Below are 27,484 nucleotides of genomic sequence, written 5' to 3'. Positions count from 1 at the left end.
TTACTGGACACTGAATCAGTGAAGTCTGATTTTTATCCACAGTGGTGGCAAAACAAAATTTTTTTCAAGGCATTTCATGCTTGATGTTCTCCTTTATATGTTTAGCCTTCTAAGGAGACATGATGAGTTGGTGTCAAAATTTTCTCTAGCTGGTTTTCTGTTTAAGTTTTTTGTTGTCAGTCTGATGCTGCTTACAGAGCGGACTTTTCTGCCTGGAGGTGCCTCTAGGTGATTCGGGGCAATTAAAGGGAGCACTGGCCAAAACCCAGAGGCTAGCTGAAGCAGATACGCTCACAGTTCCAAGATTTTATTTCAAAACCCAAATTATCACCTTAAACTGAAATAGCTACTGGTTTAAGCTGGCACACAGGTCTGATTCTGCTATCATAAAACCCCAATTTTAAGCTTTTTCAGCTTGCAGAAATATGTGGCTTTTTAGATTGAATGGAGTAGGGGAGCCAGATCCACTCTTACCTGCTTTCAGGGTCTGAACGATTTTTTTCTTTTTTTTTTTTTCAGCATATGCAAGTGCCTTCGGCAGAACTCTGTAATCATATTTGAAAGGTAGCATATGCATGCATATCACGCTTCTGGCTTGGGGAAATGGAGGAGCAAACAACAGATACTGTGAGCTGCAGTTTAGCAGTTTTTAAGAATTTTAGTGTGTTTTTTCATGATGGTTGGAAGAACTAGCAACATTTGTAAATCACATGATCCGATAAAGGGTCTCGTCTTCATCTTTGTTGCAGAGGAAATTGTTCCAATATTGCCAACTTCAAAGTCTTGCCATGTATGATGGAGGCTTTTTGAAGTTGCTGGACTGTTGGGATGAGGTGGAGATGCTCAGTCTAATCTCCTTGCATTCTTTTTGACAAAGTTGCTAACTTTCAAGATCAAAAAGAGATTTAAAAAGATGCAGCCTTAAGGACTTACATACCAGAAGGCAAAAGTAAAACTCTTAAGGATTCACACCAATTTATAAATTTTTAATATGTTTTAGCTTTGTATGTGTTGTTTAAGTGGATAATAGACAGAGTCACAAGTCTCTCGTGCCTTCCGCTTTTGGAAGATCAGCAATGAATACTGGAGGGACTGTATGCACTTGTAGAGTCCTCGCATATATTTTTTCATGGAGATAAGGCTCTCCAAAAAATGCCGAATACCACCATGGAAGTGGTAACAATTGTCCCCATGATGATGTTGCTTTTAGGCTGTGTCTTCGCACCGCTGGTCAGGGGAGGATGCAACTTCTGAGGCCGATGTGGATACAGCACAGACAGGTTGGGGCAGCTGCAGCACCTTGGTACCAAAGCATCCCCCAGAAGTAGGGGCTGTCTGGTGAACTGCCTCTGTGCCAACATCTCCCGTAACAGGAGCCAGGGTAAGGCAGATGTGAAACTGGAAGACAAGCCAACACACCCTGATGGATCAGCAGTGCGGTTCCTGAGTTCACAGGAGGAGGTGTAGAGAAACGCAAGGGGAACCATGCAACCTTCTGACTGTTTAACTTTGTTTTCACATCCTGTACCCCTCCAGTGGTATTTGTGGGAAGGGTCTGGATATGGGGACCCCCTTTGTCCTCTCCTCCCAGAAATTTGTGGTACTGAACTCAGTCCGAGGGACTTCAGATTTTATTTTTTTATTGCTCTTTTTTTTTCCCCTGCAGTTGCCTCCTATTTGGAATATGCCTTTCACCTGTGGACCTGACCTGGTGACACTTGCCCTTCTCAGCAAAACCAGCTGGCTGCTCTGGGGTGTGCTCAGTCCCCAGCAGGCTGTTAACCTGTCATGGGACAGGGTGTCATCTCCTGCTGAGCTGAGGTGTTCAAATGCAGTACAGAGCTTTTCCAAAATTACCTGTTTAGCACAATATGGGGTTTGTAACGGTGTTTTATGGTCTCACTGGGGGCACTGCCTGTGAGTAGCTCATCACCAGCTCTTGCTGAAGGTAGCCCCAAGAGCAGCCACTTGCTGGGGTTAGGGTGGCTGCAGGGCTGACTGCTGCCCGCAGTCCTGGCTTTGGGGTATGGAGCCAGCCGTGAAGTGTCTGCTTAAAATACCTGGGCTTGGATGACTTGATTTTCGACAATAACAGAATTACTGGCAATAGTAAAAGTACCTTGGAAACTAAGAAGTGGCACTGCAGAATTGTCACAGCGTGTAATGTTGGAGTGGGACAGAGAGGTGCTCCTTGTATTTGTGACCCTTATTTTTAAAAATTTCTCTCCCAGTTGTTGCTGTAGTCTGGGAATTGAAATAAGGTCATGTCTTCTCCCAAATTTTCCTGAAATTAGGCAATGCCACGGCTGGACGTGTTATTGGCTGTAGTAGCTTGGGAGGTCGGTGTTACCGAGTTCCCTTTCAGCACATGATTTTCTGTCAATATGTGGTCTGTCAGATCATTTGCCCATTCAGTCAGAGGTCAGAGTGGATGTCTTCCAGACATCAAGATAAATATTTTTAAAATTAAAGGCTTGATTCTGTGAAAACCTTAATGGGTGTTAAGTTATGCTCTGGAGTACTTCACTGGGCTTAAAATGGTAATTAAAAATAAAAACTCAAGAGTGAAAGTTGTCTCTGCACAGGACTTTGCAGCCCGGTGGAAGCTGCTGCTCCAATGCTCCAGCTCCCCAGCAAACCCAGCAGGGATGGGGTGGGATATTTGCAAGAGTAAAGGAGGGTAAGGCTCTTTTGTCCATTTTCTCCAGGACAGGGGAGAGGAAAGTACTCCTGTTTTTACTTTATATGTAAAGGGGAGACCAAAGCTTTCAGAGGAAATACAAGTTTGGGAAGGGGAAGCAGCTGTTTCCTTCTTCCTCCCACTTTCCTCTCACTTCGCTGGCCCTCCCCCATTGCTGGGGGGATCTCAAAATGCTGTGGAGATTTGGGTTCGAGGCTTATTTTGTAGTGAGATGTGTATCGGGAGACGGGTCGAGAGGTATGGCTTTGTGTAATTTCTCTTCTGTTTGTGTTAAGCACGGAGCTGGAGGTTCCTGAGCCCTGCCGTGATGAGGCCGTCGTGGGGTGTCAGCTTTTGTGCAGCCTCAGGAAATGGCAATTTCATTGACATGAAAAAAAATGTCTCTTGACAGTTCTCGTTTAAGCATAGGATAGATAATTTGGTGTTCCCTGTTTCAAAGAGTCAGTGCTCTGAGTTGCTCAGAAAATTGCCATCCTTTAGCAGGAAGACTTGCGGGTTTTGGGGTGTGTGAAGCAACGTCCACACTCTGCCTGCAAAGGAAGCTTAAGCTGGCAGTTCGAACGACTGTCACGTTGGTCTTCTCACTTTTTTTTTTGCAAATGCATGTGGCAGATAACCGGGAGAACTAAATTCAAAGTGACTCCTCATGTGAGAGGTAGGACAGCTCAAGAACACATGGTACAGGCTAAATACGAAGTTTTAGTGATGCCTTGGTACAACATCACACTGTGGCCTGGCGGGCAGGAGGAGAGAAACCTCACCACCTTTAAGTGTTTGGACCACTTTGCAAAATACTTTGAAATTAATATTTTTTTCCTTTTCTGTCCTCTGCTGGCTTGCCTGATGGCAGTGGCAGAATGCCTCCTGCTCCTCCTGTGGCTACAGCCTGGAAGGAGCTTCTAGAGAATAAAAATGAGGGGTAATAGAGGGTAGAGAACAACAGCATGGCCACGCTTCGTATGTCATCTGTGATGCCTAACAGAGCTTCTTTAGTAGAAGAGATTTCTTCACCGCTGTCCTTGAATTAGTGGGGAACAAGCCTACGAGCAAAAAGGTTTGGATAAGTGAATATTAATGAAAGCTGTCATTAATTATTGCCAGAGCAGACTCTGGGAGAATTGGGTTGCATTTTCAGTGGATTTAAATATAACTTTGCTTATGCAGTACTGTTAAACATTGTTGCAGTATGTCACTGAGAAAGCTCATTATATTTGCTATATAAAGATTATGAATTTTGGGCGTGGGGGATTAAAGTTTTAGCAGCAGTTGCTGTCTTTCATGTGGTCACAACAGCAAACTGTTAAATGTGGAGAAGAGGGGGGAAGCTGTGGGTAAGCCAGATTTGCCGTCTGCCTGGAAACACAATATTTAATGCTGTTAAGCCAAACAAGAGGAAACTCTATGAGCTTTTTTTCAGGAAGCAAAATTTTTCAGAAAGGTGACATGTTCAAATAGTAGGAATTGTTTTTTTTTCCCTGAGTCTTTCATATCATATGTGCAGATGGATATATATGTGTGTGTGTGTATATGTAACAATAAGAAAAAAATTTCAAAGTGATACATTGGCTTCAGGCAAGTCAAAATGCTCAGTTTCCCACAAAACCTGAGAATTTTTGATTTTGCTGGGAGTAGTGGCTAAAATGTAAACAGAATTATTCTTTTTAATTGTAGTTGAGTCAAAACCCAATACCCAGTGACTAGCAGTGCCTCTGCCCCTCTGTGTTGCAGTCTGTGTTCCTGATTGCTGGAGTTGCTTGGCATTTTCAGCCTGAAAAGTTTGCCCTTAGGGCTGTGTCATGCATTTGTTAACTTTTTTTGCTGTTGTGAACCTAAGCATGTCCCTTTGGCCTCCTTGTTTCTGTCAGCAGAAGTCTGAGCTCGGTGCAGGGGAAAGCAGGTCTGCCCTTGCTCTCAGCATTGGTGCGCCGGGGTATGGCCAAGGGGGTTGATGTGCAGACACTGTCCTGCAATGGATTTTGTTCACATGAAGCAATGCTTGCTTCAGCAAGTCATTTGCTGGCCTCAGTTAAAGCAGTGTCTGCAGACTGAGAGCTCTAATTGGACACAAAGCACCTGGTGTATCAGTGATGAAAAATAAGAAACGTTATAACTAGTTATTGTACAACTGATTTGAAACCACTGCGTAATGATGGTGTGTTTGCCATCAGCTTAGGTCGTGAAGCAGCTTTACTGCAGCTTGGAAAATTAGGATCAAAAGCAGTCCTCTGATTAAAACTTCAGCTGTTGAAAGCTCTTCAGAGAGGAAAGATGTGTGAATGCCGACGTATGGGAGAAATTAAGCAGTCTGAGTATGCATCATTCTTGCATGTAAAGAAAATTGTTCATTGAACCACCACGCTAGCTCATTTCTCAGAGCCGCCCTATCTTAACAAAAATAAATGAAACATCAGAACGATCTGGGAGTAAATTGCCTAAAATACAGTCTGTAACGGGTCAATGTATTAACATATTTAGTATGAATTTAGTAGTTTCTGTGGACATGCAGTTGTTCTGCATGTACCAATGTCAGCCTGCAATAGCAGTTATCTTGGTTTAGATTTAGGACTTTCTCCCACATTTAAAAAAAACACAAACGTATACTCTATCACACATTTATCAGCAGTAAAATAATTTCTCTCCAAAAAAACATCTGCTTTGTGATATCATCAGGAATTGGTCTCCTTTTCCTCTGCCCTTCACTATAGCAGCATGATTCCATCAGCCTTAGGGAATCCTGTGAGTCCCTTATGTCCTGCCAGGAGGTTTTTAAACACCAGAAAAAAAATGAATGTTTGAACCCATAAAGAAAAATTATTAGGTTCTCTTTTTGCTGCCATGGTGTTGCTTGCTTTCATCTGCATCAAGTAGAAAAGCATCAGCAGTGCTGGAGGTGTGCTGTTGGGTACCTAAAGACTGAATCTGGTCAGTATTGGCCGCAGGACTATTTGGCATCTGTCTGTTGAGTTTGAAGGAATCCAACCCTGTGACTGTTTTAGATGGATACTAACTGGCTGAGTTGAAGGTGCGGCCTGTAGCTGCAGTGGAGAAAGGCTCAGGGACAGATGGGAGCTATGGGAGCAGCCTCTGGGATGCAGGAGCAGCAAGTCTGGGGCTGTGATTTGAAGATTGTTTGGGGCTGATCCCACTAAGGACAGCAGGTCTTTTCCTCCCTCACAAAACCCAATAAAAGCTGATCACTGATTTTTTTTTTTTTCCGCTTATGTGCTTGTTAGCAGGTTCAGTTCCCTTACTTGCCCGGCTGCAGACCTGCTGGCATGATGCAGGGGGTGGGTAGCTGGCTGAAGCAGCACAGTGCCTTTTGGTCACAGCATAAGCTTATTATCATAAATGAGGCCAGTTTAAACCAATTATGAAGCTGTAGTTTGCAGGAGGTCTGCACGGGGGTTGACCTTTACTTCATTTAATCTTATTTTGGTGCCAGGGTGTTCTGTGGTGTCTAAATGTGAAGTTGTCCACAAGGGCAGTTTCTCTGCATATAAGCCTCCAGCTGGGGGCTATTCTGCAGGTAAGGTACCAGAGTTTGATAGATCTTAACGGTGTTCACTTTTTAAAACCTTGTACCCATCTTAGACAGAATTCAGTGTAGTGTGGGTTGGCATCTGTTTAACTGATGTCTGTTTACACCCGGCCCCAGCCCACTTTTGTGTCTTAAAAGTGATGCTGCGTTGCAGTAAGTGTTGCCTGTTGTCTGTGACATGGATGTGATTTATGGTACTGAGAAAGGGCCATGATTACGGTGAATCCAGCTGCAGCTGCCTGCTCCCTTTGTGGCAGCTCCGTTAGCCTACACACCTACAAGGCATTTGCTCAGTCTTGGAGAGGAGTGAGGAGCCAGAGAGTTATGGAAGAACGTAAAATCAACTAATGAGACAAACAAGCAGTGGCAAATATGACATAACCCAAGCTCGGAGGTTAGCACGAGCCTCATACCTATTCAGAAAATTGCCATGGGCTCGGCTGGAGAGCAACAGAAATGCTCCTGGCGATGAGTGCGGCCGTGGCAGTCACATTCCCTTGCCTGTTTATCTATGTTCCCCGGCTGCAAGGCTGATAGGAAGTGCTTCCTGATCAGCGTGATAAATGGAATTTTGCATGATAATTATGTTTATAGCAGGACAGATGTACTAATAACACGTCCCCTAAAGACTTCAAATGAGCTATAAAAGAACCAAATCTCTGCTGAAAATGCTGGCAGCAGTAGTATTAATTGTGTAAGTTACAGCTGATAATTGTCTTGTTTCATTTGAATGAGGCAGTCAGCTATTAATGGCTTGCGCTCTGTAGTACTAAAACAGCAGACTGCGCAAAATTTGCCGGTCTGGGTAATACAGTTATATATTAGCAGTGCATCCTAATGGACATACTCTAGTGGTTAGGGAAGGGAAGAAGTGTTACAGTTAATTTCTAATGCTGTTTCATCTTTTCTATCAAAATACTTGCTTATGTGCCTTCAGGAAGAGAACTGATTTTTCTTATCTACAAATTGTTTGATGTAAGACAATGCCTGCAGTAAAAAAACAAGCTTTCTTTGTGGTTATTGAGGACTGAAATGGAGAATGACTAATTAACTGTCTTGTTCCACTTATCCCTTCTCACACTGTTGATGTGAATGAAAATCTTACCCTTGTTTTCATGTGTATGAAAGATCCCACTGTTCTGCAAATCTGTTACAGGGCATGCATAAGTGTGCAAATGCAGAGATATACATATATATAATATAGACATGACCTGAAAACCTGTTAGAATAAGTTACCAAGCCTACTTTTTACGATAGCAATAAAATGAAGCCCAAATCGGTGATCATACTAGGTATTGTGCCAGGTTTACAGTTAAATAAAGATCTTGTAGGTAACTAACCAAACTTAAAACCCCGCTGGTCCAAATTGGATTACTTTTTGTGACATCCTAATTCATTTGCATTCCCAAAGCATGTTTCATTTCATCTGTGGTAAGTTGAGCTGCAGATAATATCCCAGAGGAGCGCGCTTCTAGCAGTCCTAACCCACATCCTTTCTCTGGTTGATTAATCTGTAAATCCTTCAAAATTTCTCTCCTATGCTATTGCATCAAAGTATCCCTGATAAAACATGTGAGCAGAATCCTGAAATGTGTTCCCTTTAGCATGAGAAGGATGCTTTGTGTGTTTCATTAAGCAATACTTCAGGATTTTTTTATGGGGAAACAGGCGGTTGACTTTCTAAATAGCGCAAGATGGGTTCCTTGGTTAGCAAAAGAGAGCTGATGGCCTGGAAGAACTGCCTGGAGATGCTCTGTAAAAACTGTAATGTTCCTTGTAACCTTTCATCAACTTAATCCATTGCTAATGAGCTGCATGTTCATTGCAGTTCATTGCAGAGCTTTAACATTGCCACTGAGTCAGATGACAAAGTGATTTGTTTTAAGTTATCAAGAAAAATCCTCCGACTGATGGAGGATGAGGCAGTAGCGCAACTGTGAAAAAAGTCTCAGCCTCTTGTGTCTAAAGGGTGCCGGTGGAAGTGCAGTGATATTGAGAATAGAAAGGAAGGGGGAGACCAAGAAAATGGAAAATCTTTGTTAGCTTACATCCGCATAGGTTTTATCCTTATGCCTGCTTACCCTAGGGAAATGTTAATGTGATTGATTTGTTCCAGGCAGATAGCAAAGCCTGAAATACCGAATCTATCAATTTCTGCATTGGCTTAGTGTTTTTTCTTCCTAAAACCATTTTAAGAGCGCATGTATTTGAACAAACAAAACACCAACAAGAAAAAATACCCCCCAAAAAAGGGTCTCTGCTAAAGAAGAGGTAAGTAAGTTTTTACATCTATAGTCATGGCATTTGCCATCCAAAGGTCTATTACTCTGCCTAAGCTTGTACTTGGCATAGCTACAGTTGTAGTCCCAACACTACTTCTGCCAGACCCTTGAAATCGCTCAAAGTCAGGGTACGGCACCTCATCTTCAAAAGGACAGGCCCCTGCATTGGCGCAGGTTCCTGTGCCAGGTGTTTTTCAGGTCTGGTGCTGTGATACACACCTCTGCTTCCCAGATGTTTGGGAACAGGCACCTGGGGCAGCCAGCTTTGACTGCTGGGAAGATCTGGAAATGTTCAGTGGTGTCTTACACCCTTCTAAATGCTTTGTTAGTAAAGCTTATGGCAGTCCCCTTTGACAAGGCAGAGGTCCATCATCAGATGTGGGAGTGTGGAGGCTGTCCCTGCCTCTGCTCTCTTGGAAGCAGAGGAGGGAGATCCAGTACAAAACTGCCCCTCCTGGGACTTTACTGTCATTTTTAGACCTTTTCGTCCCCACCTCCTATGAGTACAGGTTTTCAACTGAAGTAATGTACAGGGCATATGCACTTGCCATAGGCAGCTTAACATAACATTTCTGTTAACAATTTCTTTGTGATGGGAAGGGCTGGGTAGCTCAGATCCTCCAGACTTCCATAAGGTTAGGGTGTGAACCTGTTCTCAATTAATCATATCTACGAGAAGATGGGTTGCAACTATATTACTAATGATTGCTTTATCTATTTGTTTTCTTATACGCACTGTAGATTAGATCAGGTCAAGGGCTCAAGAGACATTTGAAGTGGGTCACTGTGACACTAGGGGTAGGTCAGCCAACCTGTTCCTTTCTTCACTGCGTAATAATGAATGCAACATATCTGTTGGGTGTGCTGGGGAGAGACTGAACGCGTCAGGAATCATCACTGGAGTTACTTAGTACAGCAATCAGTGTGCTTTAAGAGAGCTGCCTGCTCTTGCATCTGCCTGAGCTGCTGCCTCTGGTTCTTCTGGCATGGCATGGCTGCATGTGGAGATAGTGAAGATAGCACTGGTATGGGTGAACCAAGGCAGGGGAGCTCACTGAGTATGTAAACATGAAATTTGGGTCTTGAGGTGCCTTCTAAAGACTAGCTTTAAAAACTGGTCTTAAAGCAGCCCTCTAAATTGCACTTTGTTGGCCAGATTTGTCACTATGAGATGCTTCTTATTGCTCTGGTAATATAGAATATCAGTAGACCCAGTCTAGCAGAGTGCGCTGGCAGTTTTCCTCGCTTTTGATGTGTTGATGAAACTATTTAGAATAGAATACAATAAAATATTTCAGTTGGAAGGGCCCTGAATGATCGTCTAGTCCAACTGGCTGACCAAAGTTAAAGCATGTTATTAAGGGCATTGTCCAAAATTTTTGGAGGTTTTTTTCCCCCAAAACTGATTGAAAACTGGTATCTCAAAACTGGGTATTTGCTGGCCACCAACTAGTTGGCACCCAGAAAAATTCAGTCCGCTAATAATTAATTTACTAAGTAGAGGACTGCTCACATTACCAGAATAAGCATTATTTCTGTACATCCGATAACCCAGCACTTTGACAGTATGTGGGGAATACAAAAGGCTCTACATTTAGGACCTTTTCATGTCTTCACATCCAGCTGTTTCTGGGGTGGCAGAGCAGTGTGTGTTCCCCCAGTGAGTGAATGGGGACAGTGCCCTTGGAAGAGGCTGTTTGCAGTAGAGAGTAGGGGAGATGCTTTCTGAGCCTCCAGCCTTTGCCAGTTGCAGTGTGTGCTTCTGGGGAAGTATTGGTCCTGGGAAAGGCAGCTCCCCAGCCTGCAGATGTAGGCTGCGTTTGCCAAGGCAATACAAAGTTCATTAGGGTGACTGCTGGGTTGTGAAAACAGGCAGAGAGGCTTCTTGGCAAGCTTCTCTAAATACTGGACACTACTGTACCCCCATACCTTAACAGTGAGCAAATGATACAGCTACACCACCAAATGTTACCAGTATTATGAGGATCTCTGTAATACTTGCTTACAGGGAGTAGGGAGAAATGGGGGTTCCTTATGGAGATCTGATCTCTTAAATGTCACCCTCTAAACCGTGGTTAGTCTTTGTATGTGTACCTGTGATAAGCTGTACTATCGTGTTCGATTTGTAGCTGGTCTTTCACCTTGAGGATCATACGAACTAAATGTTCTGAATGGAGTAAGCTGGTTTCTGAAAACATTTAAATTTTTAACAAAGATCTGTGCCAGAAGAGAGCAACCTGAGGCTGGAAACATGCCAATTATGATATGCGATGCTGAGCAAGGGACCTCAACAGAGAGAGAAGAAAATGATCTAATCCTCTGCTACTATTTGTCAGCCCAGAGTCCAGTAACAGGAAGATGCTGTGTGCAGTCACAGTGGCAGGGAAAGAGGGAGGTCGTTTGCTTTTCCCAGGGTGATTATGCTGGCAGGCTCCAGGATCTGTCCCTAGTGAGAAAAGCCGGGAAGAACTGACCCCTCTCTTGCGAGCCCCATGCCCAGAAGCTCACAGGTAGTTCTGGACAGTAAGGATCTTCCTTTACCTTAATAATGGATCTTGTTGTACTGTTTTTGAAATGTGTCTCCACTATTGCAAATACATTTTTAAAGAAAAGCATAAGCAAGTTCTATATTTTAAGTAGGTATGTCTTTTTGTACTCAGGTGTCTTTGGCATTAAAACTGACTGTGTGAACTAACAGGAAAGAAGGCACTATTCCCTGTGGATGTAATAATACTTATAATTGTGGCACTGGACTGTCTTGCATTATCACAGATATCCAAAAGTATACCCAGTATTGGATATCTAAGCTATCCAATATTTGACGTCTTTGAAACACACGAATTTTTGCCTGGAGCTTTAGCAGTGCATGTCCAGGGAAAGGAGGGCATTGACTCCTGGGTATGTAATATGATGGTGGGAAAAGCACCCAATCCTGAGGGAATCCATAGCAAATGTGCCCAGAACTAAATCTGAAGTATGCACCAGTAAACACTCTGCCACCACCTGTGCCAGCATTCATATCTCATGCATGAAATGCCTCATGCTAGCTTTTGCTTGTTTGGTTTGGTCTTTATGTCCTGCTTACATAGGGGACTTCCTTATTTCCATCAAAAGAACTTTATCTAAGCAATTCACAGTGTCTGGGATATATTTTTTTTTTAGCAATGAGATTTACGAAGTGCCTGTTCAGATCTCTTCTAAGTCCACTGTTAAGATGTGAGATTGAAGGATGTGTTTTTCCGTAGAGCACATGTGCATCTGCAGGCAAGACAGGGATATGAGGCTGGGCTGTAGACAACCTAAGAAGTACCACAAATGAAAGAAAGGAAAACAGACAGGAAAAGGCAGCAGTTTAAATTGCATTGTTATGTATGCAGGCTGGAATTAAAGTCTTTTTTATTTTCAGATGACTTAATAGTGCATATATGTGTTTCCATGTGTTATGGTATCTACTGCATACAGCCTTGACTTGCAAGTGAGTTTCTTAGTTAATTCCAGAAATTTGGCTGCTCTGAAATACAACATTACGGGATTTGATACTTTAAAACCTGAACTTACACTGTGGCTTACCCAAGTACTTGATTTAAGTGTTGTTTCTTCATTTCTTTTCTTAGGAATAGGTATCCTTAGGATGTGACATTTAAGAGCAGTGTTGCTTGTGGACAGACCTAAATATTTATTGGTTTACAGTGCACAGTGTGTCACGCAGAAGCCATCGAGAAGCTGTTAGATTCATGTTGATCAGACAAAGGCTGTTATGGTGTGAGTTTTACTGTAGAAAAAAGACATAGAGGATTCATGTGTTCTTTACAGTGCTATTGTATCTGCTTTGGCAAGCATTCTTGTTTTCATAAGGACAGATGATTAATCTTGTTGTTTGCTCCTTTGCTAGTTTTGAGTGTCTTTAATTAAGCTGGTGCCCATTGATGTCTTGCCATGAATAGATGTGTTAGGTTATGAGGTAATGGCTGTTCTGAAAAATTTAGCTGTGGCAGTGTTCAGGCATACTCAGAATAAATCACTGAGCACAAAGCTTCTGAAAGCTATCATGTTGCTGCAGTCAGTAAAGTGAAGACAGTGGATTTGTAAATCATCAGTTACAGATAATACAGGATGTAGATTTTAGGTGCTTCAGGATCTGAGAGAGCTCTGCTGTCTTTAAATGAATCTTACTGAATTGCAGCTGCAGCTCCTCATTATGGCTTGGGTAGAGCCAACCGTAGGAGGGCTGGGCGCAGACTCAGCTGCCTGCAGAGGGAAGGTGGTTGGTTTCAAACAAGATCTGTCTTTAATGAATTGGGAATACAGCTGAGTAAGGTGGAAATGAAAGGGCCCTCAAAATCAACATATGGTGGTTACTCTTCCATTCTCGCTACACTCAACCCTGTTTTTTTTCTTTCACTAGAGATTTCGTATCAATGCCTAATTTTGAATGCATTTCCTCCCAGAATCATGTCTTCTAGCAAGAGTAATAATTAATGTATTGAGTTGAATTGTGCAAGACGCTAAAAAAACCCCAAACCCCAGTTCTGCCATGCATTCTGTTTTTCTGTGTGCATGTGTATACACATTTACTCTATAGAAATACGTTGTCAGTGAACAACTTTCTTCTCAGCAGTTCTGGTGTAAGTCCCCTGCCTCTTCACAGTGCTGGTATTCCTGGTTTTGTATTTGATATAACCAGACTCAGGTGATCCCTCTGGGACATTGGGACAGAGCCGTGCTAGAATTTTGTGGGCCATTTGAAGGATCGCACGTGTAAAGCTACATAATTGCTGAACAGAGCATTGTGTTGCATTGCCATGCTCTGAAAGGTCAGCGGGATGCTTCAGTATTGTCAGGTTGATTTCCTTCGTTCTCTCCTACTTCTTTCTTTCTGTACTGATTTGACAGGAGTATGGTTTGTACACACACAAAAATAATCCTACCTTCGGAATGGCAATGTAGGTACTTTTTACACTGAGATGTTACGTGCAGACAGGTCAGCAGGCGGCAGTTTGAGTGCTGTGTATACTGAAGCTTCTGCCTTGGGTATTGCAGGAGGAAGAGGCTTGGAGAAGGAGCTGGATGGCAACAGTAGGATACTCAGTGCAAGGGGGAACATCTGGTTTGGGAAGAGTCTAGCATGGAGGCATGTTTATGCTGTAGCTTTCCCCCATCTCCTTATTTTCTGCCTGTCTTCCTGCTTACCCCTGAAGGTTTATGGAGACCGAGGAGCCATTTGGCTGGTGTTTAGTCTTTTAACTGTTGCTAGCTTAAGGTGTGAAGGTCTCTCTCCTTGCAATATGTATCCCAAGGGGAGCAACAGCAAGTTGGGGTTCCTGCTAGCTCAGCATTTCTGCATTGGAGACTTTCCTTCACAGCCCACTGCAGAAGGCTGTGGTCTTAAACCATGTTTGCATCCTGCCTGCACACAGGTGACAGCTAAATGGAGGTGTCTTGGTATGTTCCCTGTGTGTTTGAGTTGGACTGCTGAATTAACAAGGTAACCCATTTTCAGCATGTGCCAGCTGCTTCTAACTGCTGTTGTGGGCAGCCTCACCAGCAACGCTGTGCAGCTTGGAAGTCCGGAATGGAGTTTGATGTCCTTTGCAGAGAATGGCTCCACTGCATAATTATAGTAGCAGGCAATTAAAAACTGCTTTGTATCAGTTTGCGTAGCTCCTGGAAACTCTCTTTCCCTTAATAATTTTTAATAGTCTCAGGGTTTGTTTTTCCTGTGTTTGTCTTCCTGTGATATTGGCAAAAGATAGGAAGAAAATGAGCTTGGACATAGGAATCCCAGTAAAAACTTTGGAGGGCGGGCGAGAGGTGACTCATTAGCAGGTCTTTCATCTGGGTTCAGGCTGGGTCGTGGAGTCAGGGGTCACCAAGTGAATGGGGATTTGTACACAGCTGATGCCTTGTATAATATTTCAGAAGAGTGTATTAATTGACAGTGGCTTAGTCTGGGTGTTTGGGCAGAGGCGTACAGCCAGCAGGCTGGGGAGGAGCCAGGGAGAATTGGCTTTGAGGTTTCCCCAGGGTGGCGAAGGGGCTGGGGACAGGGACATTGCATGTGTCTGGCAGCTCCTTGCTGACTGCTCCCCTGGCCCAGGAGAGAGCCAGCAGCTGCGTTTCTGTTTATACCCAAATCCACACTCCAAAGCAGTCGGGGGGGAGGATGGTAAATGTACCTTATTCAAAACTCAAGAGTTGCTTGCAAGATATGTTTGTGGCCAGTATGTGCTGAAGAAACTGAATTACTGAACAGCCATGGTTTGTTGTGCATTGTAGACCAAAACTATGTTAATATATGTGTGTATTTACTTGTAATATGTATGTATTTACTTTTAATCTTCCTTTTTTTTCCATTCTAGCACTTAGAAGCCTAATTTTAGATCTCATTGAGTACTCTCCTTGTTTTCCTTATACTGTTCAAACCATTTTGGTGCTGGAAGGATCATTATGAATGAGAAGACAGCCCTAGGGGTTGATGTTCCAGTAGAGGCAGGATCAAGGTGAACCTCTGCCTGGTTTGACCTATTGGAGCTGCACATCCAGAGCATGTTTTGGTAACTCCCCAGGGAGTGTTTGCAAAGGACTGGGGTTGCTTTTGGGCAACAGAAGGTTGGCTTTTGGGCAAGAGCTCCTCTCTGAGCCTGGAGCTGGCACCTTTCAGAAGGGTAGATGGATGGCAGAGGGAAACCCCCTGCCTCTAGGCAGACCCTGAGGTATCCTGAACTCATTCCTCACTGCTGCAAATTTTATAATTATTTTCTTTCCACTCCCCTTGTGTACGTATCTAAGGTAGTCTTCCTGTCTGCATAGGAGACACCTTTTGTGATGAAGGCACAGTGAAAATAGAGAATTCAGCATTTTCCAGTGCCAAGCACTCTTGTGCTTTTCTGGTGCTCCCAAGCCACAATATTAGAAATGCGGTTGTGGCCAGAAGGTAACAGCCCCGGTATTTCTGCCTCGTAGCTCTTGTTCATACACATTCACGTTCCCTGGCCACCTGCAGGGAGGAGGTGACCCAGTGAGCATGTGAACTACCGACAGCCTTCAGCTGCTGAAATGGCTTTGCCCTCCCAGTTCAGATGAACAGCAGTCATGGATCCATCATCGCTGCATCTCTGAAGGCATTCAGTTGTCCCAGGCAAAATGGAGAAGCTTGTCCTGAGGGATGCTTTTGTTCTGGGAGCCAGCGACACCCGTGCTACTGACCTCAGCTGTTGTGGGCTTGTAATCTTAACAGAAGCAGGGGGGATCTACGCCCACAACTTTCACCAAAATTAGGCATATTTGAAATGCAGCTTTTTCTTCCTGGTTTTGTAGCTGTGCTGGAAAGTCATTACACATAGATTTATTTTTCCTTATCTCTTGGATTATCATCGGCTTGCTTCCTTCCTTCCTGGGTGAATTTATCCAGTGTTCTGATTACAGCTCCATTTTTTTTATCACCACCTGTCTATGGTGCTTAAGATTTTGTACATTTAATGTGATTGACCTGAGTATTTTGCAGCAGTTGACAGTGGTTGGTTATGGTGAATCTTTTTGCAGTCTACTCACTTTGGCTATTCGAGGTTTTGGTTACAGACCAACTTTATTTTATTTGTCCTTTTATTTTATTTTCTTGTGTGCTTGTATTTTAGTTCATATTTGGAGCTAAGCCACATATTAACCTGACTTTGGAGAGAGGAAACAGACAACATTTTAGGTTTCAAGAAACTTCCAGAGGTTCAGACAGCTGGTCAAAGATACAGCCAGTATGCAAACAGGGTCATGAATATCTTAGAAAACAGCCCTTTAAAATACCAGGACATCAAATATCTCTTTGGTTTCTTTCTTTGGGCTGGGCTTGGAATTCAATTGTAGGTTATTGGTTCTTTCTGGGCTCGTATAACAATTGCGCAGGGGGGAAATGGGAAAAAATTATTTTACATAGGTGTTTAAGGGAAAGTGGTATTACATGATTTTAAAACAAAAAAAGTCCGTAAGTTGCATGAGTCTGTGACCAACAGTGTCCTACAGGGGCTGATTGTTAGAACTAGGAGGTCATCATCTTTCCAGAGCTGAACTGCTTTCTTCTGTATGCGTGGGGAGAGAGGAGTGAGTTTGATATACTTAGGATGTGCTGGTTAAACTAGGAGGAATTTTTTTAAGGCTTTCCATGAATTAGGAGAAATTAACATTTTTAGTGAAACATCTTTCATTTTGTTATTAAGGGCAATTGTATTTTAGTATGTGTTAGCTGGCTGACATTTACTCTGCACAAGTTTTAAAGGATTTTATAATGAAAATGCATCTGCCTAAAGACTTACCCCAAAGCCTGAATCCTGTGTGAGTCAGATAGTGCTATTTTGGTTTTGTCTGCATATACATTTCTTTAACAATAGAAGGATTTTCCCCTAATTATTGCTGAAATAGGACATTTTTTATTATAAAATGGCTTTCAACACAGCTTTACATCAGAATTATGGTGATGTGTGGTAGAAGTGTTTAGGTTACTTCAGTGCAATTGTCTACGTATACTGGCTGCTATACCATGTTAATAAATTTTTGAAAAATAGCCCTTTTAGCAGTCAGGGCTTGTCTACACAAATTCTTTCCTGAAGAAAGAAAGACGATAAATTAATTTAAATATTAAACACCAGTTGAGGCAATTAATTTTTAATTAAGACAGTGAAAAACTGGTTTTGCTTCTATTCCCTGGAACACCCTTTCAAAGGCTTTGCTTTTCCAAAACAGTTTTTTTTTAATATGTGTGTGGCACAGGATGTGACTTTGTTCACAGCAGGTAGGTTCATTACTTGGCATTTCTGGTATAATATCCAGCTGTGAGAGCTTATAAAATACTGGTATTTAGGTCATCTTAATTAGACTTCAAAATAAAGATTTAAGATAAAGTGGAATAATTGCACATACTTCATTGCGGCTTGAGCTGCTTCAGTGAAAAGAAGGTGTGATTCCTGGGTAGTATGAACTGATTTCAGCAGAATTGCTGCAAATCATCCTCACCCGTGCTCCTGTGATTGTTCAGGGAGCTGAACTGATTAAAACTAATGATTTTGGGGAGAGGTGAAAGACATAGTAGCTTTCAGCTGGGTTGAGTGGTGCTGGACTGGATATGCTTGCTCTCATTGCTGCTGACACCAGCACAGGGAGGGGATTGGGCTGGGGCAACCCCCAGATGTATCACTGCAGGCTTCTGGGTGACCTATGCTTCTTCATTACTGGTGATTAGGGGGAGGTTATCGGCTTGCTTCCTTCCTTCCTTCCTTCCTTCCTGGACAAATTTATCCAGAGTTGTGCATATGTTCACACTAGTTGAGAGGGAGCTCAGGTATCAGTGCTGCTCACCCAAGCTTGGGTGAGCAAAGACCTTCTCCCCCTTCGTTGTGCAGACTCACTTGCTGTGTTGGGTCCCCAGAGAACTGCAAGATCACTATCAGTGAAATCAGCGTGAGCATTTTTGTGCCAAGAGGGGTGGCAGTGATTCCCATCCAGCCTGTGTTGCATTTGAGGTTAGTAGGCAAAAACTGGGAGGCAGCGTTCCTCATGCTGTTCTTAAGAAGTTGAGACCAGCAAGGGAAGCCAGAGGAATCTGAACAGTCAGAAGGCAACTGGACAACCAGCTGATGAAATGCAGTTGTGTGTATTTCTGCCAGCCAATGCGTTTGCCTTAATAACATGCAAATGCAGGATCTTGAAACCCATCTCTGCAAAGCCATTGGCAGTGTTGTTGAGGATGGGGCATAACTTTGGGCAAGGAGAGGCTTGGAGGGGGGTTGCAGTGGCGGCTGGAATATGCGTCTGGTGTTGTACAAGTGCCCTACGGGTATCTGAGAGGTAGCTAGGGGAAATACTGTGTGACTAGTTTGATAAAATTAGTACAAAGAAGGTGGCAAGGTTGTGTCTCTTGGCTAACAACATGCAATGTGTGCTTTTGGTGTTGCAGCATCACAGGATGGGAGGGTACTGTCATTTAAGTGTGTTATTAAAGCTACTGACGTATAAAGAGCTATTAAAAAGCAACAGGTATTGTCTGCTACATCAGTGGTGCTGGAGTTGAGAATTCCAACTTCTGTTTATGGACCAATGTAACTGAGAATGGAGAGGGAGCTCCTCCCCATCTGAATTTCTCCCTGTGAGAGCATCTGCATATCCTCTGACTGTGGATAGGGCCAAGGGCGTAGGAGACAGGTGTTTGGTCTCTTCTTCCTTGTCTACACCAGCAAGTTCAGCAACCCTGAAAAGCACTTTGTTTTTTCTTAGCATTTTGAAGGTGTATCCTATCTTGCACCAGATCTTCTAAAATTCTAGTTTAGACAAAGCCTGAGGGGATTTAGGTTTGCATATTTTCCTAAGAGGATTATGCTTCACACTTAGTTGCTCTATAAATTGTTTGAGGGGTTTTTTTATGATTTTCTAAGTACACCAAAAGCCACATGCACATTCAAACAGTCCTTAAATGTGTTGTCTGGGGGTTAGTGATAGAAATATTTTGTTTGAACTGGTAGTAAACTGAATCGCTGAACCTGAGGGTTATTTTGAACTGTAAAACATTCTGGTGGTAATCAGATTTGCAGCACGGCTGCAGGAACAGTTGTAGCAGTGCAACTGGAGGGGCTAGCGAATTGCAAGGATTAGAAACTGCTTACACTGGCATTAGAGAAAACAATTTATTGTGAAAATAAAGCCCAGGAATAAATCAATGAGCACCTTTCCAAGCATGGGGGTGCTCTTTACACATTGAGATTCTGGAAAATCTTTGCTTGCAGATCAAGGCAGTAAGGCAGCTCGGTGAGAAGGATATTAATGTAATTGGGGAAGAAATGGTGGTAGCCTCTGAGGACTTTTATCATTTAAGTTCATACTTATTAAATCACTGGCGAGATACTGTACACCTCAGCAGTGGCCCCTGGGGGTGATGGGTGCTGCCACTCCTCGTGCTAGCTGTGTGCTGCAGCATGGTGCCTTTGCTGCACTGGCTGTCGCAGCTGCTTGACACCCACTGACAGAGCAGTTTTGATGATTGCCAGCTTCATTTTTGATTATGTGCCTGCAGGTGGGCTGTATCTTATACATTTATTTTTTGTATTTACGATGTTTTTTGGAGGGCTCGGTGCAGCTCTTTGTTTTGTGCTGTTGTTGGAGCGTTTGGAGGTTGTGCATCAGCAGTTGCTGCTGAAACCAAGCTTGTACTGGGGCTTCTTCCCTGCCCACTAGAAGAGTTGGAAAACTTGAAATGCCAAGATTTCCTTACTTCATTTCACTGAGGGTAGAGGAAGGATCTTACTCAGCTGTAGAAAACTCCTTTAAAACAGGATTAAACTTACCTGTGCTGCTGACAGGGATGGCCAGAGTTGCCTTTTAAACTGCTGGTTTGTCCCCACTGCTGCCAGCTCTGCCATCTTTTGTCTCTCTTCAGTCACTCCTCACGGGAGTGGTGGGATGGGCATCACTGAGAAATGAGTGGCATTTATCTGGTAAAAAGAGCAAGGGGCAAAGAGAAGTGTGTCCTGTGGCAGTGTGATAAAATTTACGTCTGCATTATTTTATCGAAGAGCTGTACTTGTAGTGTTGCAGGCTATATACCACAGAAAACGTGGGGCTGGTGTTAGGTGGGTGTTAAACCCTTGAAGGAAGGAAAACCTGAAAGCACAAACTAAGGAGGAGCTGTTGGGAAGTTTCAGCTCCTGTTTTGCTGTAGAAGCTTGTATAGAATAAGTTTGCTTCTGGTTGGGATAAAATAGATTTGGTAAGATAAGCAGAATGGAATAAACCTTATAAATATCCAAGGTGTGGCTTGGCTAGTGAACGGTGGTTTACGGGCTTTACTAAGTAAGACCTCTGAGGACTTTCTCGTGCCCTCTAACCAACGGTGATGTTTTGTGTTCTGTTTTCCCTGCAGACGTCGGTTGATCTCCCAGCGATCTTCTCTGGAGACTCTGGAGGACATCGAGGAAAACGCCCCACTGCGGAGGTCATTTTATTTACTCTGTCTCTCTGGTTACTTGTCTCTAAGGCATGTGCGTGGACAGACTCACTGTTCCTTCCCATGTTGAAAAGTAGCTGGGTGTTCACATTAAGATGTTCTTCATAGTGGGTAAAGGTATTGAAACCTCACGCACTGTGCAAGGTGGTAGGTGACATGAATTACACGTTCCTGGCTTTAGGTTATTAAATAAAAAGTCAGGTTTTAAATAAAATGTCAGGAAGTGAAAAGTCAGATTTGATTAATAGAAGAGTTTAGTTGTCACTAACATGAATGACTAGCCCCTAACATATGTAGTACCTTTGAAAAGTAAGTACAGCTGGTTTAATAAAGTAAGCTTTTGAAAGTTAGTATTTTTACTATCATTTTTAATGGATTTTTATTGTTTGTTTTCTCAGCACATGCAGTCTTATTTTGGTAACCAGCGTTACTGGCTTTGTGTGTTGGCTGGTAGGTTTGTGACTGCCACCTCACTAATAAATCTGCCCCCATATTTGTTGTATCAGCAGCTTCAGTGCAGTTTTATTTCTGCATCCAGGAGTCCACAGCTTCTCTGAGGACCACAGTAATTAGTCAATAGGCAATCCCCTGGGGTGATGGAAAATGGAGCAACTGCCTAACAGTTCAGAAATGGACTGATGAGTAATCTGACCAGTGCATGGTATGCTTTCAGGTCAGCTGTTTGGCGAGGCAACAGCTTAATTTTGCATGTCTCTTTATCTTAGGACCTGTAATTCAGCTGGTTCGCAGCGGTGTTTAGCCTATAGATTTGTTTATCCACTTGCAGATTGGCTGTCTCTCCCCACCTCGAAGCAAAGACTTAATAGCAGAGGCTGTACTAACTGGCCTATTACCAAGGCTTGATTATTTCTACAAAGCTTGCTGCTGAATGCTTGCCAGCATGTTACGGAGCATTCTCATAATTGATTCAAACATGTATAATTGGCAAAGATAAACACGAAGTATGGTTTGCAAGGCAGTATTTTTACTTGCTAATTTGCAGAATTGGTGGTAGAACCTCTCTCAGTGGTATTTTCCCGTGAAGAAGCTAACAGAGCTAATTGCGACCAGACGGTCAGGGAATCTCATGGATTTTACTAACAGGAGGAAGGCAGAAATGGCAAAGCAATGGGGTCCCTGTCTTGGGGTGCATCCCTGCAGCATGATGGCTTTTGGGTACAGCAGCAGGGACTGGCAGTCCCTGGTGGCTTGGGACCCGTGGTCTGTGGTTTCAGTCCCACAAAAGGACCTGTGGGAGTCGGGAAGCTGCTGAACTCTGCCGATGCATAGGAGAGGATGGAAAAAATAGGTTAGGGAGGCTCAATGCAGACAGACTGTGCTGGTTCTGTGCACCGGTCGAGGATGCTTGTCCCTTAGCTCCCACAGATGACGCTGCAGCTGCAGTCCAGCAGCCCTGGCTGCGCACTGAGCGCGGGAGGTCTCCGATGCCTGCGCGCTCTGCCGTGCCTTGCAACAAAACAGCACTGAGATGAAACAGAGAAAGCTTTCACATGTGCTGTGGTTTCAGCTGATTAAAAAGAGCAAGGCTGAAAGCTGGGGGGAGGATATTGCTGTTTGTCTCATTTCTCTTCCTTCTGGCAATTTCTTTCTCTAACTGCAATTTTAAAAGTGCGTTCAGATGTAAAATAGAATTAAAGATTAATGTTTTGAAGAGTGATTATTTTTTTTTTTTAATTTTTCCCTGAGGTAATTTATTTTATTTTCAGGTATTTTTGTGCTGTCAGGAATGTGAAGAGTAATATTTAGAGTTAAAAATAATCAGAATTATCTTTGCAAATGAGAGATTTTAAATGTTTCTGAAATTAAAACAAGAGAGAACTTTCCTCAGTAGCCCCTTTGTCAGTAGCAGAGGACTATACAAATGTGTGGGTGTTGGTGTGGTGGGAAAATCGCTTATTTATCAGGTTTTATTTTGGTTTAATTTTTTTCCACTGGAAGCTTGGGCTAAGCTGTCATGGCCATTACAGGAAGTTTTATTTTGCTGAGATTTTGTTATGATGTGTTTTTTTGCATGAAGGGAGGAGTGGTGGTGCCTTTTCTTACAATTATTTTAAATATTTTTTTTTTATTTGAGCTGTCACATTTCCAGACTTATTGTCTTTATTGTTCTTGCTGATTCCTAACACAGGGTGACTTGAATCATTTGTCTTGTCTTTCCTTCCTGCCTTTGTGTAGACTTCTTGGCCGTACAGCAGAGAACTGAGTCCTTTTCTTGTTTTCTCTTCCCCCCCCCCTCCCCGTGATTTATTTTTCAGATGTCGAACACTCTCAGGATCACCCAGACCAAAGAACTTCAAGAAGGTTCATTTTATCAAGAACATGCGGCAGCATGATACCAGAAATGGCAGGTACTGTGCATGCAAAGGCTGCTTCTACAAAGGCAATCCATGGGCGCGAGGGGGAGGGCAGGGTCAGCATCCCTGTGCAAGAGCACAGCGTGCCATTGCCGCTTACTGAATGTGATGGACTTTAAAATAGTCTGTGAAGGTGCAGGCTGCAGTGCATGCTCCTTCCTCGAGGGAAGTACGAGTCAATGGAAGTGCTGGCCCATAGATTTTTAAGACCTGTGTCTCTTTCATACAAATACCCTGCGTGAAAGGAAAACGCGCGGTGCTGTCAGAGTAAGCTAGGCATAATCTGGTTGTTTTTCTTTGAGGGTAGTGCCAGGTGCTAAGTGTGAGAGGGGCACATGGCCAAACGTGCCTGGAACAAGTTTAGCAACAAGTGAATGATACTTCAACATCTGTTAGTGGATACAAAGTGCTGGCTGGGTAACGCGCGGCTGGAGGTGGCTGTGGCAAGGTGAGGAGCGGGATCCTTGTCTTCAGGGCAGACGCAGGCAGAGGGGCTCCTGGGGGATGTGCGAGGGGTGCAGCTGCGGCCGCAGCACCCCCGAGCTGGGACCTGCACTGCCCAGATGGCAGCCAGAGGCACTGGTGGGACCTGTACAGCAGCGGTCGGCTGGGACTTCCCGTACTGCAGAGGTATGGTGCCTGTCGTCATGCTCCCATCAGCAAAATAGGTTCTTTATTGCAGTATCATCCAGCTCGGAAGTGAAACTAGCTCCTCCCTGCTTATAAAGAAGACATCTGCCCTCTGTGCTTTTTTTTCCCAAGATAGTTTCCCCATGTGCCTTGCGTTTTTATTCTTGTCCTTCCAAACCTGAATAGGTTTGCAATAGCCTACCTGAACAGGTTGCATATAGACCAAACCCTCCCACTGAGAACTGACCCATGCACGTACCTGTTCGCATACAGCTGCCATGGGTGTGAACCACGTACGTTCCTGTGGACCAGCTTGTGCGTGTAGCCTGTGGTCTCCATCAGACATGGAATGAGGTCAATAGAAATTGTGACATTATGTTTGAACCACAGGTTTTATGAATTGAACTCTGGTAGGTGTTACTTGGCTCAAGCAAAATTTTCCTCACATTTGTTCTCAGACATACAATTAAATGCAGTGAAAGGTAGTAATCAACATAAACGTTGCAGAAGGTGGGATGACGGCTTTTTAGAAACAGCTCTTACAGCAAACAAACGCATACAGAACTGTTGACTGTTGTTTGACTAGCAGCTGATTATTGTCATTACAACAAATACATGTGGAAATCAAATGCCGAAAAGCAGCCCTCTAACTTTAGTCTGTTTTTTGCATAAATAGATGTTTGCTCTAGGAATTTCTTACAGCACAAAATACTTGTAAGTTATTATGCAAATTCCACAGAGAACGAGTAATTTCTGAGATGTGTCTATAAAATACATGCATAAGCCTGATAGAAACATTACCTGCAAAAAAATGAATAAATACTTGATTCATAAACTCTTTTCTCTTATCTTTTGCAAAAAAGTATTTGTAGGATATATGCAGCATTTTATCTTAATTCATAGATCAGCCATTATGTCTGATAATATAACTGGGTTTTTTTGCTGAGAAGACAGTGCGAAAGCTTCTGTTATTCGACCGGTTTCTTATCTTTATTAGCAGACACAGTTTTCCAGAATATTTTCATAATCATAGTGAAGATCTCTTTATCTAGCATACAGATACAATTAGCATATGATAGACAGTTTTGGAAGTGCTTTTCATCCTATGGACAAAGAGCCACAGTAGTATTAGCTAAAAATAAAATGCAAAGTCAATACTTTGTGTCACCCCTAAGGCCAGCTAAGTCTAGCAATAAGTAATGTGAGCGCATACCTTGTTTTTATGAGAGATCTGGGTGGTGTTGCAGTTGCTGAAGTTAATAGGCATTCTGGATGAAAAGGACCTTGAAGTTCAGGTGGATCAGCTTTATGTGTTCATCGTAAAATCAACAAAGTTTATAAGTACCTCAAGACATTTAGAGCTGGTGTCCTCCCCAGTGACAAAGAGGAGCCACAGGTATTGGAGTGGATAGAAAACCCTTGTGGGGCTCCTTCCCATGCCCAGGACCTCGTCCCAGGCAGCTTGTGCACGGTCGTGCAGAACACAGGTGGTGTGCCAGGCTGCAGTTGGGCTGTCTGAGCTCTCTGCAGAAGTCCTGACCCTTCTGTCACAGCATGTCAACCTTTCACTCAACTTGAGGAACCCAGCTTTGAAAGCATCTGTCTACACAGGATGTATTTTTGAATTGTGAAGTTGATAGCTGGGCTATAAAATAGCTAGCGCTTTTAGTAATTGTTTTACTGGCTTGTGACTGACAGTGAAGAAAACTGCAGCGTGGATGATAGCTCAGGGCACCTTTCTCTGGTAACTGCCCTTATTTGTGGCTTTCAACCTGTAAAGTGACATGTCCTTGTCCTGTGGTACTGAGAGCTCTTCCCCCTCAGCCCCAGGGATGGCATGTGCTGAGCAATGATGCTCTGGGTCCAGCCTTCAGGAGTCCAGCAGCAAGGCAGGACTGGCTGTGGGAAAAAGAGTTCAGCTATTTAGCACAGAGGAAAATCACCTATACACAGACCGCAGCTTATCAGGCAGTCCTTGTAAAGCTTCCTGTTGATGGTTCTGGGCACTGGTTAAACCGGTTTCTTCAGATTTCTAGGACATGGCTTATTAAAGGAGCTGGAAAATTGCGTTTCCTAGATTGTATTATCAAAGCACTCTTGTAAAATAGCACAAAATTAATTTTCCCATTAAAAGACAAAGACAAGTCAGCCCTGACATACAAATTAGCACACGTAGCCACCGGTGTGTGGTTTTACCCACTTTACTCAGCATTATTGGTGCTATCTTCCCTTACTGTGAAGCAGATTTCCGATCTAGCAGTAACAGGCCACCAAAGCAGCAACCTGAGCCAGCTGAACAAACAAATTCGTGGTGAGAACGGGACAAGAACATTTCTACAGTCATCCTATATAGCAGATAAAAAGCAGTAGAACAATGCTCCTCTCCCACCCCCATGCCATTGCTTTCTTAATTTTTTTGTTAGCACACAGATCTAAGCCCTTGTCATTGTGGAAATGCACACACATGTGCTTTTAAGAGGCTGACTGTTTGCATTGTCCTCACAGTTGATAATTACTCTCAGCCACCTTCCCATAGCCCCAGCTTGGACTTGGGAGGATCCAAAATGATGGCTGCTACCCAGGCAGCATCCGTGGTTTCTGTGTACACCTTTGCGTGCAGGGCAGCAAAGCCCTGGTAGTCAGACATCATTGGTCAGGTATGAGAAAAGCGGCTATAGTATTCTGCATGTATATCACGTTGCCTGATCACAGCCTTTTCAACATAGTCAAACCTAGGCAGATGCTAAAAACCCCAGACATTATTCTTCTTCAAGCTAAGCGAATTCCTGATTCTGTTGAGCACCTTGTGCTCAGTAAGGTTTTTTAGTTTCATAACATACACCTCCTTAAAGAAGTAGGAAGATTAGCTTTTACAGTCTCAGACAGTTGCACATTGTCAGAGCTCTCCTGCAAAATAATGGTTGCTCTGCACCATAGTAATTAGTACAACTTCTTGGTGAAATGTGATGATTAGAGAGTTAAAACCTTTTCAGGAAGTGATTTTAAACACGTCTAGGTGGCACAGTGGCAGTCAGGGCTCATAAACCTGCTCTGACTCAAGCTGCTTCTGATGTCGAAGATAACTCATTCAGAGCTGCACATGATCATAGATGCCCTTTGTTGAAGAGTTGAAAGCCAGGAAAATGCTTTTCTCCCATAAACAATAATTGGATTTTCTTGACCAGCAACGGGCTTCCACCACACCTTCTCCAAAGCATACTTTACGGCAAGTTTCTGGACTTTCTGTCCCAGCAAGTCATTGCAGGCTTTCAGAATTTTTTTCTTTTCCTTGCCTGTCACCAGACCTCTAAATGAAATGCTGTTTTATCCCTCGGTGTTGAGCTTCTGACCACTGCCTTCCCTGCTTTTCTTCCAGTCCAGCTCCTAAGGCTGTTTTGCACCAGCTTCCTCCAGCAGCTCTGCAGATAAGGTTTTGTGGCATCATGGCAGTGGAGGCAATGGGCTCCTCTCCTGCTCAGCCTGGGAGATCTTTATGTAAAGAGAGTCCCTCAGTTTATGGAAAGAGAGGCAATACTTGGGTCCCAAGAGAAAGAAGTCTGAAGAAACCTGAGGCTGGGCTGGGGGCTTTTTATTTACCTTCTGGTCTGATTTCTTTCTGATACACAGAGCAAGTTTTCCGGGGTAACTTCCCACTGTTGTCTTTGCTTGTGGACGTAGAAGCACCATTGTTTTTTCTGTTCAAGTTTTAAGAAATGAGGGGTTTTTGTGTAGGGCACTGGTGGAAGAGCTGTATTTCCAGAAGCAACCAGAGGGACTGGAGGGAATACGCTTAGTGCGTACCATGGTTTTCCAAATTCAGAGATGCTTTCTGATGTCAGTCTTGAAACCTGTGCCAAGTTTCATACATCAGCAAACAAGGCTTCCAGTGAACAAGCAAGCTGTTGTGAGTAGCAACCATTCAGCAATAAACAGTGGCAAGCACAAAATTAATCATATGCCAGGTTTTTTTGCTTGTAG

General features: G+C 43.3%; 1 protein-coding gene across 2 annotated transcripts in view; it reads left to right on the top strand.

The window, feature by feature from the left end:
• The window catches only part of CABLES1 (Cdk5 and Abl enzyme substrate 1), a 72,707-nt gene that overhangs the window by 16,475 nt on the left and 28,748 nt on the right, over window positions 1–27,484 (top strand). For both annotated transcript variants that reach the window (XM_037379410.1, XM_037379409.1), the window contains exons 2-3: window positions 20,418–20,489; window positions 22,778–22,870. In XM_037379410.1, the coding sequence (XP_037235307.1) occupies window positions 20,418–20,489; window positions 22,778–22,870 (165 nt within the window). The remainder of the gene's footprint in view (window positions 1–20,417; window positions 20,490–22,777; window positions 22,871–27,484) is intronic.

This window comes from Falco rusticolus, chromosome 3 (assembly GCF_015220075.1).
Source record: "Falco rusticolus isolate bFalRus1 chromosome 3, bFalRus1.pri, whole genome shotgun sequence".
NCBI lineage: Eukaryota > Metazoa > Chordata > Aves > Falconiformes > Falconidae > Falco > Falco rusticolus.
The sequence above is the reverse complement of the archived record's forward strand: the minus strand, read 5'-3'. Positions and strand labels throughout refer to the sequence as shown.